This window comes from Siniperca chuatsi, linkage group LG22 (genome assembly GCF_020085105.1).
Source record: "Siniperca chuatsi isolate FFG_IHB_CAS linkage group LG22, ASM2008510v1, whole genome shotgun sequence".
Classification (NCBI taxonomy): Eukaryota; Metazoa; Chordata; class Actinopteri; order Centrarchiformes; family Sinipercidae; genus Siniperca; species Siniperca chuatsi.
The window spans coordinates 24,120,512-24,135,511 of NC_058063.1; the positions used below are offsets into that span (position 1 = coordinate 24,120,512).

The 15,000-nt window shown below is 43.2% G+C and overlaps 3 protein-coding genes across 12 annotated transcripts in view; 1 reads left to right on the forward strand and 2 right to left on the reverse strand.

The window, feature by feature from the left end:
• Positions 1-1,018, forward strand: part of LOC122870259 (motile sperm domain-containing protein 1-like) — an 11,020-nt gene extending 10,002 nt beyond the window's left edge. For 3 of the 5 annotated variants that reach the window (XM_044184338.1, XM_044184340.1, XM_044184339.1), the window contains exons 5-6: positions 111-266; positions 749-1,018. In XM_044184338.1, the coding sequence (XP_044040273.1) occupies positions 111-266; positions 749-777 (185 nt within the window). In that variant the 3' untranslated portion in view covers positions 778-1,018. Of the gene's footprint in view, positions 1-110; positions 267-536; positions 562-682 lie in introns of all 5 variants that reach the window. The other 2 variants (XM_044184342.1, XM_044184341.1) reach the window with 2 other exon arrangements.
• On the reverse strand, positions 828-7,465 carry LOC122870254 (Fc receptor-like protein 5). Of its 2 annotated transcripts, none has more exons than XM_044184325.1 (6): positions 6,704-7,465; positions 6,311-6,346; positions 5,216-5,476; positions 3,860-4,105; positions 3,330-3,482; positions 828-2,164 (listed from the first exon to the last, which is right to left on the reverse strand). In XM_044184325.1, exons 1-6 carry the CDS (start codon positions 6,732-6,734, stop codon positions 2,070-2,072), a joined length of 822 nt encoding a protein of 273 aa, XP_044040260.1. In that variant the 5' UTR covers positions 6,735-7,465; the 3' UTR covers positions 828-2,069. The 2 variants fall into 2 exon arrangements, with proteins under 2 accessions (XP_044040260.1, XP_044040261.1); XM_044184326.1 differs by having other exon boundaries at positions 3,330-3,464; positions 6,704-6,800.
• A 4,167-nt stretch (positions 7,466-11,632) lies between these two features.
• The window catches only part of LOC122870158 (voltage-gated potassium channel subunit beta-3-like), a 35,747-nt gene continuing 32,379 nt past the window's right edge, over positions 11,633-15,000 (reverse strand). For 3 of the 5 annotated variants that reach the window (XM_044184053.1, XM_044184051.1, XM_044184050.1), the window contains one exon: positions 11,633-13,579. In XM_044184053.1, coding sequence (XP_044039988.1) covers positions 13,233-13,579 — 347 coding nt within the window. In that variant the 3' untranslated portion in view covers positions 11,633-13,232. Of the gene's footprint in view, positions 13,580-14,540; positions 14,630-15,000 lie in introns of all 5 variants that reach the window. The other 2 variants (XM_044184054.1, XM_044184055.1) reach the window with 2 other exon arrangements.

Consider the following 15,000-nt stretch of genomic DNA (forward strand, 5'->3'; position numbering starts at 1 on the left):
AATGAGAGACAGCAATGCACTCTGGGACTTGTAGTTGATTCAGTTTTATGAACTTTACTTGACTTTAAAACCTCATCTGTGTGTGTGTGTGTGTGTGTGTGTGTGTGTAGCTGTGCGCGGTGTGTCCCAGTGGGTGGTGTGTGTGGTGGTGGCGGTGCTGTGTGTCGCAGTGTTGATGCTCCCCCTCCACACTGAGAGCGGCTCTGTTGTTCCACGCTGCCTGCACGTCTCCACCAGTCAGAAGCTGGTCTGCGCCTACACACTGGGTAACGCACACACACACACACACACACACACACCTGTAACACACACTCACACACCTGTAACACACACACACTCACACACCTGTAACACACACACACACACCTGTAACAGTGTCTGTCTGGTGTAGCGAGGGGATCGAGGTGGAAAAGGAAACGAGGAAGCGTGGAAGGAAAGGAGGAGGAGCTAAAGAAAGAACAGAGTAGGGAAGGAAGTAAGGAGGTAGAGAAGGTGAGAAGGTAGGAAACAAGGAGGTAGAAGAGGAAAGACTGCAGCGTGAGGACTCACCTGTCTGTCTGTCTGTCTGTCTGTCTGTGTGCAGCGTGAGGACTCACCTGTCTGTCTGTCTGTCTGTGTGCAGCGTGAGGACTCACCTGTCTGTCTGTCTGTCTGTCTGTCTGTGTGCAGCATGAGGACTCACCTGTCTGTCTGTCTGTCTGTGTGCAGCGTGAGGACTCACCTGTCTGTCTGTCTGTCTGTCTCTCAGGTCTTCTCACCATGGTGTTTCTACGGTGACCAGCGACGTCACGCCATCGCCTCCTCTGTTTGAGTGACGGCTGTTTTTACAGCGCCATGGCAACCACGGCCCCTCGTGACCTTTGACCTCCGTGCTGTCCGTCAGACACACAGACTGTCTCCCTGAACTCCGCGCTCGGCTGCACGTGAGATCGGACTGTTTAAAACTTTTAGCCGTTGAGGCTCCGAATGAAACGAGAAGGAAGCCGCCGCCGCGTCTGAATAAAAGATTCCTGCTCAACGTTTGTTGCTGATTCTGTTTCTTTGAATCTTTATTTTCCTCCGTGTTGAAGCAACAGTTCAGCGCTCTTCTTCTCCTCCTCTGAGGGTCAGCTGCTGGAGCAGGGTCCTCCAGAATCTGCCTGAAATAATGGGTCCAGCCGAACCTTCACTCATTAGATCTACAGGCCTCCTTTAAAGGTTTGTTCTCACTTTCGTAAGGTGGGGGCCCGTTAGCTGACGTTAGCTTGCAGTTTGCACGCAGCCTGTGCTAGCTCATTAGCCGCCAGCTGCTAGCTTTCCAACAAATGCTCTAATAAACTCACGACATGTGATCAGCAACTAACTATATAACTAAACTCTCTCACTGTTATTCTTATTTTCATTGTTATTCTTATTCTTATTGTTCTTATTGTTGTATACTGTTGGATATCTTGCACGTTAGCGTGTCCGCGGTCACGTAGTTCTGCTGGAACGTTAGCTGGTCAGAGGGGCCTGAAGAGCTGCAGTTGGACCGTTTCGAGATGTTCGGATTGATGCCGCTCTCACGCCTGTACGCTGGTTAGCTTAGCTTAACATAAAGACTGGAAACGGGGGGGCGGCCTGCTAGCCTGACTCTGAAGCTGATTAACCCGTTATATAGAAAACTGAAGTGTAAAAACAGTAAGGGACCATTTAGGGGCTTCTGTTCCTCAGACGTGCTGCACTTTTTTACAGTTCAGCGAAAACAAAAGCGAATAAGCTCGTAAAGGTTTCCTTCAATAACTCAAGAGGCCAGAAGGCTGCGTGAAGCTCTAAACTCTGCTGTGGAGGGAAAGAAGGTGAAGAAAACAAAGATCTGAGGACGAGGAGCGATGTCGAGCAGACGAAGAGAAATCTAATAGATCTGTGGGATGAAATGAGAACATGTGACAGGACGACCCGGAAACACAAAGAGACGTAAAGCATTTATTTCCCTTGTTTTACGTTAAACGTGTGGCTGCGTGAAGTGTGAGCCCAGTACAAGTCCAGCGTGAAGCGCTGGAACGGGACGTGTGACCACGAAGACACTGGTCGCCATGAATCGGTTCGGCTCAGAAGCGATGCTCCGCGGCGCCAAGCTCATCGGCCGGTCCCTCCTCAGCTCTGTGGGGCGGGGTCGTTGCCATGCCGACGGGCAGGTCACTTCCTGCAGGTGGAACAGCTGATGTTAAAATGTTTTTAATCTTCTCAGCGCAGAAGTGAAAGAGACAAAAGAATAAATAATCATTGATCAGTAATGTTATTGACCTGTATGACATCAGAGAAAGGATCGTATTTCCACCTGAGAACAACTCTTACTCCAAATATTACATAAATCTAATTATTAATACATCAGGAGGCCATAAACACGTTCACGGGAAACCAGGAGGAGCAGGTGGAGCTGAAGGAGCAGGTGGAGCTGAAGGAGCAGGTGGAGGTGATCTTACATCATTGCCGATAAAGTTTAAATTCAAGCCTGACGTGCTTCCACCGTTCGTTTGTGTTAATCAGATGTGTTCATTAATAAAAAGCTTCGCGTTCGTCTCTAATAATCAGTTTTTAAAGTTAAAACCATCAGTGTTCCTGAGTCCAGATGTTAATGATGGACCGCGCTGTGCTGCGCTGCCGTGGCTGATGCTTTAGGAGAACGCCAAGTAGACGCTCAAAGGTCCGGGCTGGAGGGTTTAGCGGCCTCTAGTGGTGAAACTGCAGTTCGCAGCCACGTGAACGCCGCTCGCCTCGCCCTCCCCTGCCAGGCCTGCAGGAGAAACTACGGTGGCTGGGAAGCTCGATAACGGCCCTCTGTAGAGCCGGCGTCTGGTTTGTCCGTTCTGGGCTCAACATGGCGGTGCAACATGGCGGCCTCCGTGGAAGGGGACCCGCTCCCTCTGCAGATATAAAGGGCTGATGCTGCGTTCCAGATGCACAACGCCAAACGTAAACAAGAAACATGGCTGACGCCCCCCACACACACACACACTAATGAAAACATACTTAGGAATATTATCTTATCGTTATAATCGAGCCCCTTAAATATCACACGCCGAACCTGTAAGTTTAAAGTGAAAGGTGCTAATTTCGACCCCGAGTCGTGTCTACAGTCTCCCTCTCAGGTAGCGTAACCTCCAGCAAGAAGACAGGGCAGACTGTGTGTAGCCTGAGAGGCAAAGCCCAGGGCACACCTGCTCGTTAAGCTTGTTGCTCTGTAAAAAGTTAAAGGCGACTCAGACGAATCCGCCAACATTTCATCAGCTCTTCTCTGGATTATAATGTTCAGAGGTTTTAGTGAGAACATCCACCTGAAACCGTGAGACGGGGCATCGACGTGTTACCTGTGGGCCTGCGTCGATATAAAGACACCATGAGGACGGTGGAGATGCAGTACGGACAGAACACCACCAGGTGGCAGACCAGTCTGAACACAAGCTGGAGGGGGGCTGAGGCAGGGGGCGGGGCTGTAGGTGTACCTGTAGAGAGAATCCCACCTGGTCAGGTGAAACACATGATTCAGAAAGCTGCACACCTGTTTATATAAAGTCCCACAACTGACCAAAACCCAAACAGGAAGTCCAGATAAGTCTTTGTAGACCTCCACGAGCCTACGACCTCTGACTGAACACCAGCAAAGCTGAGGGTGGAGGGACTCTGGTGGAGAAGGTGAGCACCTTCAGGTACCTGAGACTCAATGCTGACCTTACGTTGTTTTTATTTTAAATAAATTTACATAAAAGTTTAGTTTTTGCTTCGTCATTGCGTGAGAATCAACATGTACATCACAGTAACGTGTGCAACAGGAGAAGGGATCTGAATGGCTCCGACTCTACCGCAGGTGTATGAATTGATGATGTCAGAGCAGCCTCACCTGTGACAGAGATCCAGCTGGGTGGAGACTCTCCGTGACGGCTGCTGTTACACTTGTAGAGGCCTTCATCAGACTTGGAAACATGGTGGATGGTCATGTGACCTGTAGGCTCAGTGCTGATGAGGGAGCCATCTTTATAGAAAGCAGCTGGGAGGTCGGAGGGAGGGGTCTTTGTTTTACAGTGCAGAGTGACATCATGTCCATCCATCACAGGGAGGACAGGACTCTGCAGGATCACTGGTCCACCTCAACACAGAGACACAAGTTCAGGGTACAACATGACCTTCGTGACAAACTCCACATTTTACTTGTAGTAAAGATCTAAGAAGTCGAAGTGGTTATTGTGTAGTTACATTATGACCTCACAGGGGAGCTAGCGCGGCCATGTAGCCTTTTAAAGAAACCAGGTGTTCGCTAAACCCCTCCCCCGAACGGTGATTGGCAGTTAAACGTGAACTCCAGCAGCGTCGGTATGAGGACCGATGATGATGCAGCGTGGGATGAGAGAGGACGTTAATTAGCGGTGATTGTAAACGGTAAGAGCAGCGTTTTCTGCTTGCTCACCAAACTTCATTCATAAAACCTACAGTTTTGTTTCCTGTTGATGTACAAAGACACTCACATAGTGACCTCGCTTATTTTAGATGTTTTATGAATCCAGAGGCGCTTAAGGTAAATTCGGCATGAATGATTGCCAACAAAACAACGCTTAACATCGACAAAAAGGTTCAGACAGAAGTGAAACGACAGGGCAGTGAAGGGACAGTCAAAGAGAGTCTGGGCTCGGGAGTGAAACGTAACATGACAGGCAGGCTGAGGGAAAACAGAGCGTCTTAATATTTCTCTCCCGTACACTTGCACTGAAGTGATTCTCAGAGATACAGAATAAAAGTGCGTCCCGTACCAGTTCAATACAGAACATGTCTTTTAGTTTCCAATTATGGGACGATTAGCAACCCTAGCTTTAGCCTCAGTCTGTTAGCATGATATCATGTAGGTAGCCATTAAGTACATATTTAAGACTGTTTTAAAGCATTTTTGTTTTGGAAACTACTCGTGGAGCTAATGTTAGCTTAATTAGCTACCTACATCTGATCAAATCTGCTAGCGACAGCTGTCATTTGAACAGCTAAATCTACGGTCGTTGGCTAGAAGCCAGAAGCTGCTTTTGTCAACTTCTGTCTGAAATCAAAGAGCTGTTGTTTCAAAAATTACGGGGAATTTTGATGGTAAATCGACACCGTGAACTGTTTATGTGCTGAGCGAGAACAGATAGCTTAACAGGCGTAGCAACAGTAACCAAGGGGGGCGGGGCTTAGAGAACAATCAGTTGACAGACTGATTGTGTGGTCTTACCAGTGACAGTGATGTTGATGGTGTTACTGGTTGCTCCGTCTCTGGACTCACACCAGTAAACTCCACTGTCCCATGTGACGATGTAGCTGATGATGCAGGAAGAACCAGCTGATGTCCCCCATTCACCACACCGAGTCCTGGTTTCTCTGGTCGTGTTCCTCCTCAGCGTCCATCCGGCAGAGCCGTCGTCGTCCTCGCAGCTCAGAGAGACGGACGTCCAGCTGAAGAACTGAGAGCTGCTGGGACTCACAGTCAGACGAGCTGCGGGAGATTCAAACACACCCTGCGTGTTTCTGTTCTGTCAGCTTTAGTTTTATAAATCTGCCTCGTGCAAATCACTTTCTATGCAGATGACACCGTTTATTATTGCACACAGATTCAAATTCTAAGAAGAAGCTATTGGACCCCCTTACATAGACCCAAAGACTGATTCCACACAGTAAAAACTGTACTAAATCCTTCTCAGACATATTTAGCATTAGTTCTACATGACTCGCCACATTCAGCAGCTTGAGAAAACGCTAAAGATAAAACTGGGTTTTTATTTTTGAAACAAGACTCGCTTCTTCCTCTGAACTGAAAAGAGGTTCGTTTCACCAGTTTTACATCCGCTGCTGTCCCAGACAGACCGACTCTCAGTTCACTTAGCTGGATTAGTTCTGTTGTCGTGTGTTGCTGTGTACACTGTGTGTATGTACATGTAACTATGCGACTTCTTAGTTTTCATCCGTGATTCAATTCCTTTGTTTTTGTTTCTTTCTGACATTTTTAAAAATCTTTTGTTTTGTGTCGACTTGAAATCTGAAATAAACTTGTTGTCTATTGTTTGGAAATTCAATAAATAACGTTTTTTTTTAAACAAAAGAGGCTACTAATACTTTAATTTTAAATTTTTTAAACACAAAAACAGGGAGGTTTTCTCGATTAAATAAAGAATAAAAGTGATGTTGCAGATCAGAACACATGGAGTAGTAAACGAGTGTTTGTTATTTACCTCAAATACAGAAAGAACAGGCACATTTACTGTTAATAAGTATATTTTTACAGACAGGACTTCTCGTTAATGTGAACAGGTGTACCGACAGGTGTACCGACCTTGCGTGAGTCTGCAGCAGAGCGCTGTGGTCAGCCCTGAGGGGAGATTTCACACAGAAAACAGCTTGACTGCAGACTCTGGATGTGCTGCACAAACATTACTCTGCAGAATCTGTCCACCTTAACACGGACCAAGTGGACTTCGAACAAGATACACCCACGAGCAACGTGCACACTAGCATCTCTGTAGGTTTTCATGGAAAGAGTAAAATATTTTACATTTGTTTTCATTTGCTCAGCTAAACAGTAAATTCAGGTGTTTAATTTGCATCACATTAAAACCGTTGCACAATGAATCACATATCTTTACTGCTTTAAAGTGACAGCACTGCCGGAAACACGGCCATAACGGATCAGTTTTATCAGTTGATCGATAAAGCAGACTTTACTTACAGAGCAGCCACCGAAGAGATGTTTCCTCCATCGGACCGTTTACTGAAATGAGACCAGGCAGTGAAATTGGACGCTTCCTGCTTCCTCTTCAGAGGTGAGTGTACAGTTGTGAGTTAAGACGCCGAAGAGCCCGTCTGATCAAACACAGGTGAGCTGAAAACATCTCACCTGAAGGACAAACATGAAAGATAACATGGAGATGACTTTCAGAGAACCAAACTAATGAAATCTACAACACACCATGTGAGAGCGAAGAGCCGACGGTCACTGCGAGACGCATCAGATGCCACGCGGTGACAAACGTGATGTACTGGGATCTTTTATCGTAGCAACATGAAAACCACCAGAGCAGCAACAAACCCATCGATGCTCCATTTACGCAGAGACTTCAGTCAAGTAACTCTCCATTTTTATTATTATCCATCATGCAGTTCTGTTTGGAGTGAAGGAGTGAATCCCCTAAAACAAAGCAATTGCTTCCTGCTTGATGAGTATTAGAGCTAGCACATATTAGCATTAGCAACCCCCAAAAACACACAGAGCCACTGCAATCTGCCATCCTGAACCTCTGCAAGAGCAGGTTGCAATGTCCCCTGAAAGCCAGCCAAGGCCTTCTCATGAGCTGTAACTCGACTTTACTGACTCCTCTCAGATGAACACACGGCGAGATACTTGTAGTATCCTGAACTATTGTACAGCTAAATGTAGAGCAACACGAGCTGAGCCTTCTCAGCTCTTAGATTCGGTGTGATACAAAGTCAAGCTTTTATAAAAGTCAAATGTTTTGAGTTTTTGATGCTAACAGAAATGGTGGTCTGAGATTCAACTTGCCAACCATTTACCACAGTGTATTAACACCGTGGTCAAGCCAATCACATGCTAATCAGGTACTTAACAGTGATGAGGGAGGTGCAGCCAGAAAACAACAGGCCTGATTACTGATTACTGGGCCATCATGGAAACTATTAGGTCAGTTTCAGGTGAAACTAGGCAGGTAAACAGCAGACACTCAGGTAGACTCCTCCCTGAGGGCGGGGCTTATGTAACACAGAGTAGCTTAAATTTCTGAGTTCTCAGACCATTTCCACAGTTGAGAATGACTTCTGGATGGGAGCCGAAACGTCTTGATTCTGAAAACAGCGTCCAGACGACTACGACTGAAACCTTTTCTACGATGGACCAGTCCTGGACGAATGAGGGACGACACCGTCTTATTGATGCTAAGCTAAATATTGCATTGAAAAACACAGGAATGTGCCTTCTTATGTTTCGTCTCTAACAGAGACCAGTTTCAGCCTGTTAACTGTTTTATCATAAAACTCATTTTCTCCATGAAATGCAAATGAATACAGACATCGACATCACGTATCCTGTGTTGTTATAGCGAGTGATTCCTGATGCAGGTTTCCACTGAGGTTAAAAATGAAAGGTGATTATTTTTCTTAGTGTCTGAAGACGCTGCCCCAATCTGAGAGTCAGATTTATTAGATTTCTACTTGCTACATGTCACAGACTGCAGCAGCTAATATTATTGTTCCTACGGGAGCTACTGGGACTGTCACACTGGACCCAGATGCAGACTAGGAGGCAGGGCAGGTGCAGATGAACGGTTTAATAATGTTCACGAGCCCACAGGGATCGAAGCGGGAGGCGGAAGACAACGCGAGGGGAAAAGGGCGGGACGCGAGACACCAGGATCAACGACGCTCTGACGCTGAACAAAGACACTCAGGTAGGGGAGACAACGAGACACAGGAAGCAAAACTACCAGACACCTGAGGGAAGGACGGTATTTCAAAATAAAACAGGAAATCAACTAGACACAAACCCGAAACCATGACAGGAACATCGTCACCTTTTAGGTTGGTATTATTTGATTCTTTCTTCACATTTAGTCGTCAGACCGAACACTCGAACGTTCTTTCTGTTTCTGATATGAATGTATTTTTATCTGTAAGGGAGTGTCAGCCTGATCTGGTTCCTTTAACGTGTAGTAGATGTTTTCACACACACGAAACAGCAGAATGTAAATCATTCAAATCATGCGGAATGAAAACCATCATGCAACAACACAGTCCTCGTCGGTCGGTGCGCTCAATCTCTCCACGTGCACATCTCGCCTCAGCCCAGTGTCCGACATCTTTTAGCGGAAGCTGCTCTTCCTGTTCTCAGGAAATCACATGACCCCCCACGCCCTCTGCTGGTTGGCTGACGGCAACAACAGCCGTGCAGAAGAGCAGCACTTTCCTTTGTGTGTGTGTGTGTGTGTGTGTGTAGGTGACAGATGAAGCATCAGTGAGTCTCTGCGATGTTGGTTAACGTCACTGTTGGATGCAGGTGCAGCTGGTCCTGATGGAGTCCACAGCGAGACGTCGCTCTCAGACGCACAGACGTAGAGCTGCTGAGGTGCTGCGGTGACGAGGTTATCTGTGCTGTTACTGTCAGCCAGTGGCACTGAAGACAAAACCGGAACTGAAAAAGGAAACACTGGCACTGGGCGGGGGTCACGCCCACGGTCTCTAATGATGAACTTTCAAAACAAACAGCTACAAAGTGCTTCAAACAAGAAACTCTGACTCTGAATATTTACAATGCACATGTGTATAATGCACATGTGTATAATGCACATGTGTATATGTACATGTGTATATGTACATGTGTATATGTACATGTGTATAATGTACATGTGTATAATGTACATGTGTATATGTACATGTGTATAATGCACATGTGTATAATGCACATGTGTATAATGTACATGTGTATAATGCACATGTGTATAATGTACATGTGTATAATGTACATGTGTATAATGTATAATGTACATGTGTATATGTACATGTGTATAATGCACATGTGTATATGTACATGTGTATAATGCACATGTGTATAATGCACATGTGTATATGTACATGTGTATAATGCACATGTGTATAATGTATACTGTGTATAATGCACATGTGTATAATGTACATGTGTATAATGCACATGTGTATATGTACATGTGTATAATGCACATGTGTATAATGCACATGTGTATATGTACATGTGTATAATGCACATGTGTATAATGTACATGTGTATAATGTACATGTGTATAATGTATAATGTACATGTGTATATGTACATGTGTATAATGCACATGTGTATATGTACATGTGTATAATGCACATGTGTATAATGCACATGTGTATATGTACATGTGTATAATGCACATGTGTATAATGTATACTGTGTATAATGCACATGTGTATAATGTACATGTGTATAATGCACATGTGTATAATGCACATGTGTATATGTACATGTGTATAATGCACATGTGTATAATGTATACTGTGTATAATGTACATGTGTATAATGCACATGTGTATAATGCACATGTGTATAATGCACATGTGTATATGTACATGTGTATAATGCACATGTGTATAATGCACATGTGTATATGTACATGTGTATAATGCACATGTGTATAATGTATACTGTGTATAATGTACATGTGTATAATGTACATGTGTATAATGCACATGTGTATAATGTACATGTGTATAATGCACATGTGTATAATGTATACTGTGTATAATGTACATGTGTATAATGCACATGTGTATAATGCACATGTGTATATGTACATGTGTATAATGCACATGTGTATAATGCACATGTGTATATGTACATGTGTATAATGCACATGTGTATAATGCACATGTGTATATGTACATGTGTATAATGCACATGTGTATAATGTATACTGTGTATAATGTACATGTGTATAATGTACATGTGTATAATGCACATGTGTATAATGTACATGTGTATAATGTACATGTGTATATGTACATGTGTATAATGTATAATGCACATGTGTATAATGTACATGTGTATATGTACATGTGTATAATGTATAATGCACATGTGTATAATGCACATGTGTGTAATGTACATGTGTATAATGCACATGTGTATAATGTACATGTGTATAATGCACATGTGTATAATGTACATGTGTATAATGTATACTGTGTATAATGTACATGTGTATAATGCACATGTGTATAATGTATACTGTGTATAATGTACATGTGTATAATGTACATGTGTATAATGCACATGTGTATAATGTACATGTGTATAATGCACATGTGTATAATGTATACTGTGTATAATGTACATGTGTATAATGCACATGTGTATAATGTATACTGTGTATAATGCACATGTGTATAATGCACATGTGTATAATGCACATGTGTATATGTACATGTGTATAATGCACATGTGTATAATGCACATGTGTATATGTACATGTGTATAATGCACATGTGTATAATGTATACTGTGTATAATGTACATGTGTATAATGTACATGTGTATAATGCACATGTGTATAATGTACATGTGTATAATGTACATGTGTATATGTACATGTGTATAATGTATAATGCACATGTGTATAATGTACATGTGTATATGTACATGTGTATAATGTATAATGCACATGTGTATATGTACATGTGTATAATGCACATGCGTGTAATGATCTGATTCTAAAGTGTAAAGTCTCAAATGTTTCTTGTGTAAAATAAAAACAGATTTACTCGGTGAATCTTTGAGACGTTTCAACATGTTTTTCTTCTCAGTATCAGTTCCAGACAGAACGGTCTTCTAGTTTCCAACTACGCCACAGTGACGGGGTTCACGGTTTGGGTGGCAACCCTAGACCAGTAGATGATTAATGGGACAGGAAGGAAGAGGAAACAAAGCTAAAGTATAAAAGTATAAAGTCCAGTGCAGGAAATGCGCCTCACAGCTGAACTGCAGTACAGTACTTGAGTAAACGTACTCAGCTACCTTTTGACTGCAGCTCTGTGGCTCTTTGTGTTTAGCGCCACCTGCTGGACACAGACAGACACTGATTTCCAGATGTTGATTTAAATAACTTTATTAGCATTCTCCAGTAGTGTCGCTTACATCAGGAAGAGCAGAAAGGGTTCGACAGTGAAGGAGGAAACTCACTGAAACCATGTGACCGACCAGAATCCACCTGGTCAGCCCGTCGTCGTGGTAACAGTCACATGGTTTCATACAGAGGTCGTGATCAGTGAACTCAACCGGACGTGTGCTTTAAACGGTTAAACGTGCACCCGTCGCTCTTCAGGAAATCCTTGTTGTGCAAAAATACGCTGCAGTAAACTCTTTTATTGTGAAAAGAATAATAACAATGATGTGTTTTATTACATTATTTTGTAATTTCATTGTTATTTTTATATGCTTACTGTTTTAAATATTTAGTCCATAATCTTATTTATTTATTTAATTTGGGTCTAAATATCATCAGTCCAGACGCTGAGGGCGGAAATATAAACTTCTTCTATTTTTTTATTCTTTTCACAAACTCGGCATCTAATTTGTAAAAGTTCAAAGTGTATAAATGACTGAACTGTGATCTACGTTCCATTTTCAAGCTTAATTTGGTAAAATATTTTTACATATTTATGGTTCATTTGGAAATTAAAGAAACAATCCTTAAAGTACCGGCGTTTAAAATAAAAATGGATGAATCTGTGTGACGAGGGAACGGCCCCTCAGGTTGAGCACCACTGAGGTAAAGATCTACAGACTACAGGAACTACATTCATAAAATATAGATTTATATTTCATAGTAAATATACTCATAAATATACGGCAGCACAGTCGGAGGATACAGGAGGGTTCAGGACCTCGTGCAGACAGAGCGTCACCATGGTGACAGAGCGTTACCATGGTGACGTCACATGGTTTACAGCCAACAGCAGCCTCGGCCATTTTCTTCGTACGACAGTTATAAGCTAAATTGTCCTGGCTAGCAGCGGGCTCTTATTTTGAAATAAAAGCAGTTTGAGTACGGAAGCCCGTTCCTGCCAAAAAAAAGCAAAATTGTAATGATGAAAATAATTTAAGTCCAAATGACTATTTTATAATTTCAATTTAGCATCTCAAGATTTTGACTTTTAACGTCATAATGTCGAGTTATTATAGAATTCTGGGTAATTCTTATAGTTTGGACTTAATGTCTGATATTCTGTCGTAAAAAGTACAAATCTCGACTTAATGTTTTCGCTGATTATGACGGTGTCATGCTTTTATGCCATGAGTATTTTTATTTGTGTCACTTTCATGTATTTTTTCGTCTTGGCGGTAATGAGCTTCCATACGTCCACAATATGAACGGGACTTTAAATAAATTCTTAATTAGAGGAAAACACATTTCATGTATTTCAGATTGCCGTGAGGATTAAAGTCCATCTGCTCAAACTAAAGTCAGTCAGTTCGTATTTACACTGGATTCATTTAACTAAACATCCATCCCCGACCCTGAAGTCATCGATTCACTTTTCAAAACGCTCACAACGCAGCTGGCTGAGGCTTGAACTGTTGCCATGACGACGGCTTCGGACCGAGGCTGCGGGTAAACTCTGGCGACGCGAGGCTCTGCGCCGGCGTCTTCGGGTTAATATAAGAATAAATATTTCTGATATATTTCTGATCATCTGCAGGAACTAAAGTCCCCCTGCTGTCTCCGTCTCCGTGACGACGAGGACAAAGAGGTGGTCGTTGGCGTCCCTGAAGAATAAATATTGTTTAATGTTTCACACGTGCTTCTTTCATTCACTCTCCTTCCTCGCGTCCTCGTGTCCTCAGAGTTGGTCCTTCCCGTCGGCCATCTTGTTCTCAGCTTTCTGATTTTTTGATTAAAGTCGTTCTTCCTCCTCCTCCTCCTCCTCCTCCTCCTCCTCCTCCTCAGCTTCTCGCCTCCTTCTTGCCGTTGCGTGGCTTGTTGCCGAGCAACGCGTCCATCTCTGCGATGAGGGGCGGAGTCAGCTGAGACAGAACCTGGAAGACAGGAAGAGAAAGTCCTAAACGTGGACACACTAAATAAATCCAGAGATCTGATTGGATGTTAAACCCGTTTTTGTTTATTAGCGAACTGAGCTGAACACACGTCGTTTCTTTCTCTGCAGTGATTTTATTGATCGTCTTCGTCCTTCACATTGTCCGTCCGGGACATTTTGTCCTTCTATTGTATAGATCTTGTCATGCAGTGTGTCGATGATGTCATTGTTCCAGGTGTGAGGTTCGAGTCTGACTGGCTGTTGTGTCTCAGGTGTGAACGTGTTTTACTCTGTCCGCTGCAGTTACACTCCTCTTTCACTATCGATCGATCGATCGATCGATCGTCAACAGAACCTGATGTCTAAAGTGATCAGTTTAACACAGTTCAAGTCCGCGAGTGAGGAAAGACAATCAAATGTGTTTTAATGTGAAACGACAAACATTAAGAACGTTTTTATGAATTCTAAACTCTTTTCAGTTGAACATAAATAAATATGGATTTAAAACAAATCAGACAAACACACACAGTTATATGTGTTTAGTCGTTTTGTCATGAAAACGTGTTCGTGTGTTATTCAGCCGTCAGTCGCTGCAGCACACTTTGTTTCTTGTGCTGCGATTTGATTTTAATGAGGCAAAGAAAACTTCAGTTATTTCAGACGAGAAGCTGAATATTTGTCCTTTAACAAATGTTTTCATTTAGTAATACATATAATATATATAATACATACAAACAAAGGAAAAAGAAATGGCGTGTTTTGTATTTCACAATGTTTTACTGACGGCGTTTTAAAGCTTCCGTACAGGAAATGAAGGCGGTTCCAAAATATTGATGCGAACGCGGCAGTTTATTATTATTAGTCATTATTATCGAGTTGAGGACTAAGCAGCGGAATAACCGCGAGGTCGTTTCTGCGTTTGGATCGGTCCGAGTTTCCCGGCCGGCAGCGCTCAGCGTTACCGTGATCGCCCCGAGGTTCTCCAGCAGCTGCTCTGTGTTGGACACTCCCAGCAGAACCGAGCTGACGCCCTCGCTGCGAAGACACCAGGCTGAGAGAGAGACAGACAGACAGACAGACAGACAGACAGACAGACAGACAGACAGCAGAAGGTGAGACAGACTGTCATCACATCGCTGCAGGAGTCTAATATTTAAATGTACAGGAGACGAAGCGATGCTGCAGCATCAGACGAACTGTACAAAAGACGGACGCCACACACACACACACACAGTGTGCGCACAAATCAGACTTTATATTCAGATTCAATCAGCTGTTTGCAGCAGCGGTGGGACAGGTATCTGCATCCTTCAGGTAAATAAAAATATACAGGTAGAATCGGAGAAATGCAAGAAATGATTTCCAGTTGTGAAGTTGTGGTGGGTCGACGTTCAAACTAAACTGTTTTCCACCTTAAAGTTT

Coding starts and splice junctions, on each gene's coding strand:
- LOC122870254 (XM_044184325.1), bottom strand. CDS start 6,734: ATGGAGGAAACATCTCTTCGGTGGCTGCTCT. Junction 3,483..3,859: donor CAGCTGGATCTCTGTCACAG/GTGAGGCTGCTC, acceptor TCACCTGACCAG/GTGGGATTCTCTCTACAGGT. Junction 2,165..3,329: donor ATATCGACGCAGGCCCACAG/GTAACACGTCGA, acceptor TTCCACCTGCAG/GAAGTGACCTGCCCGTCGGC.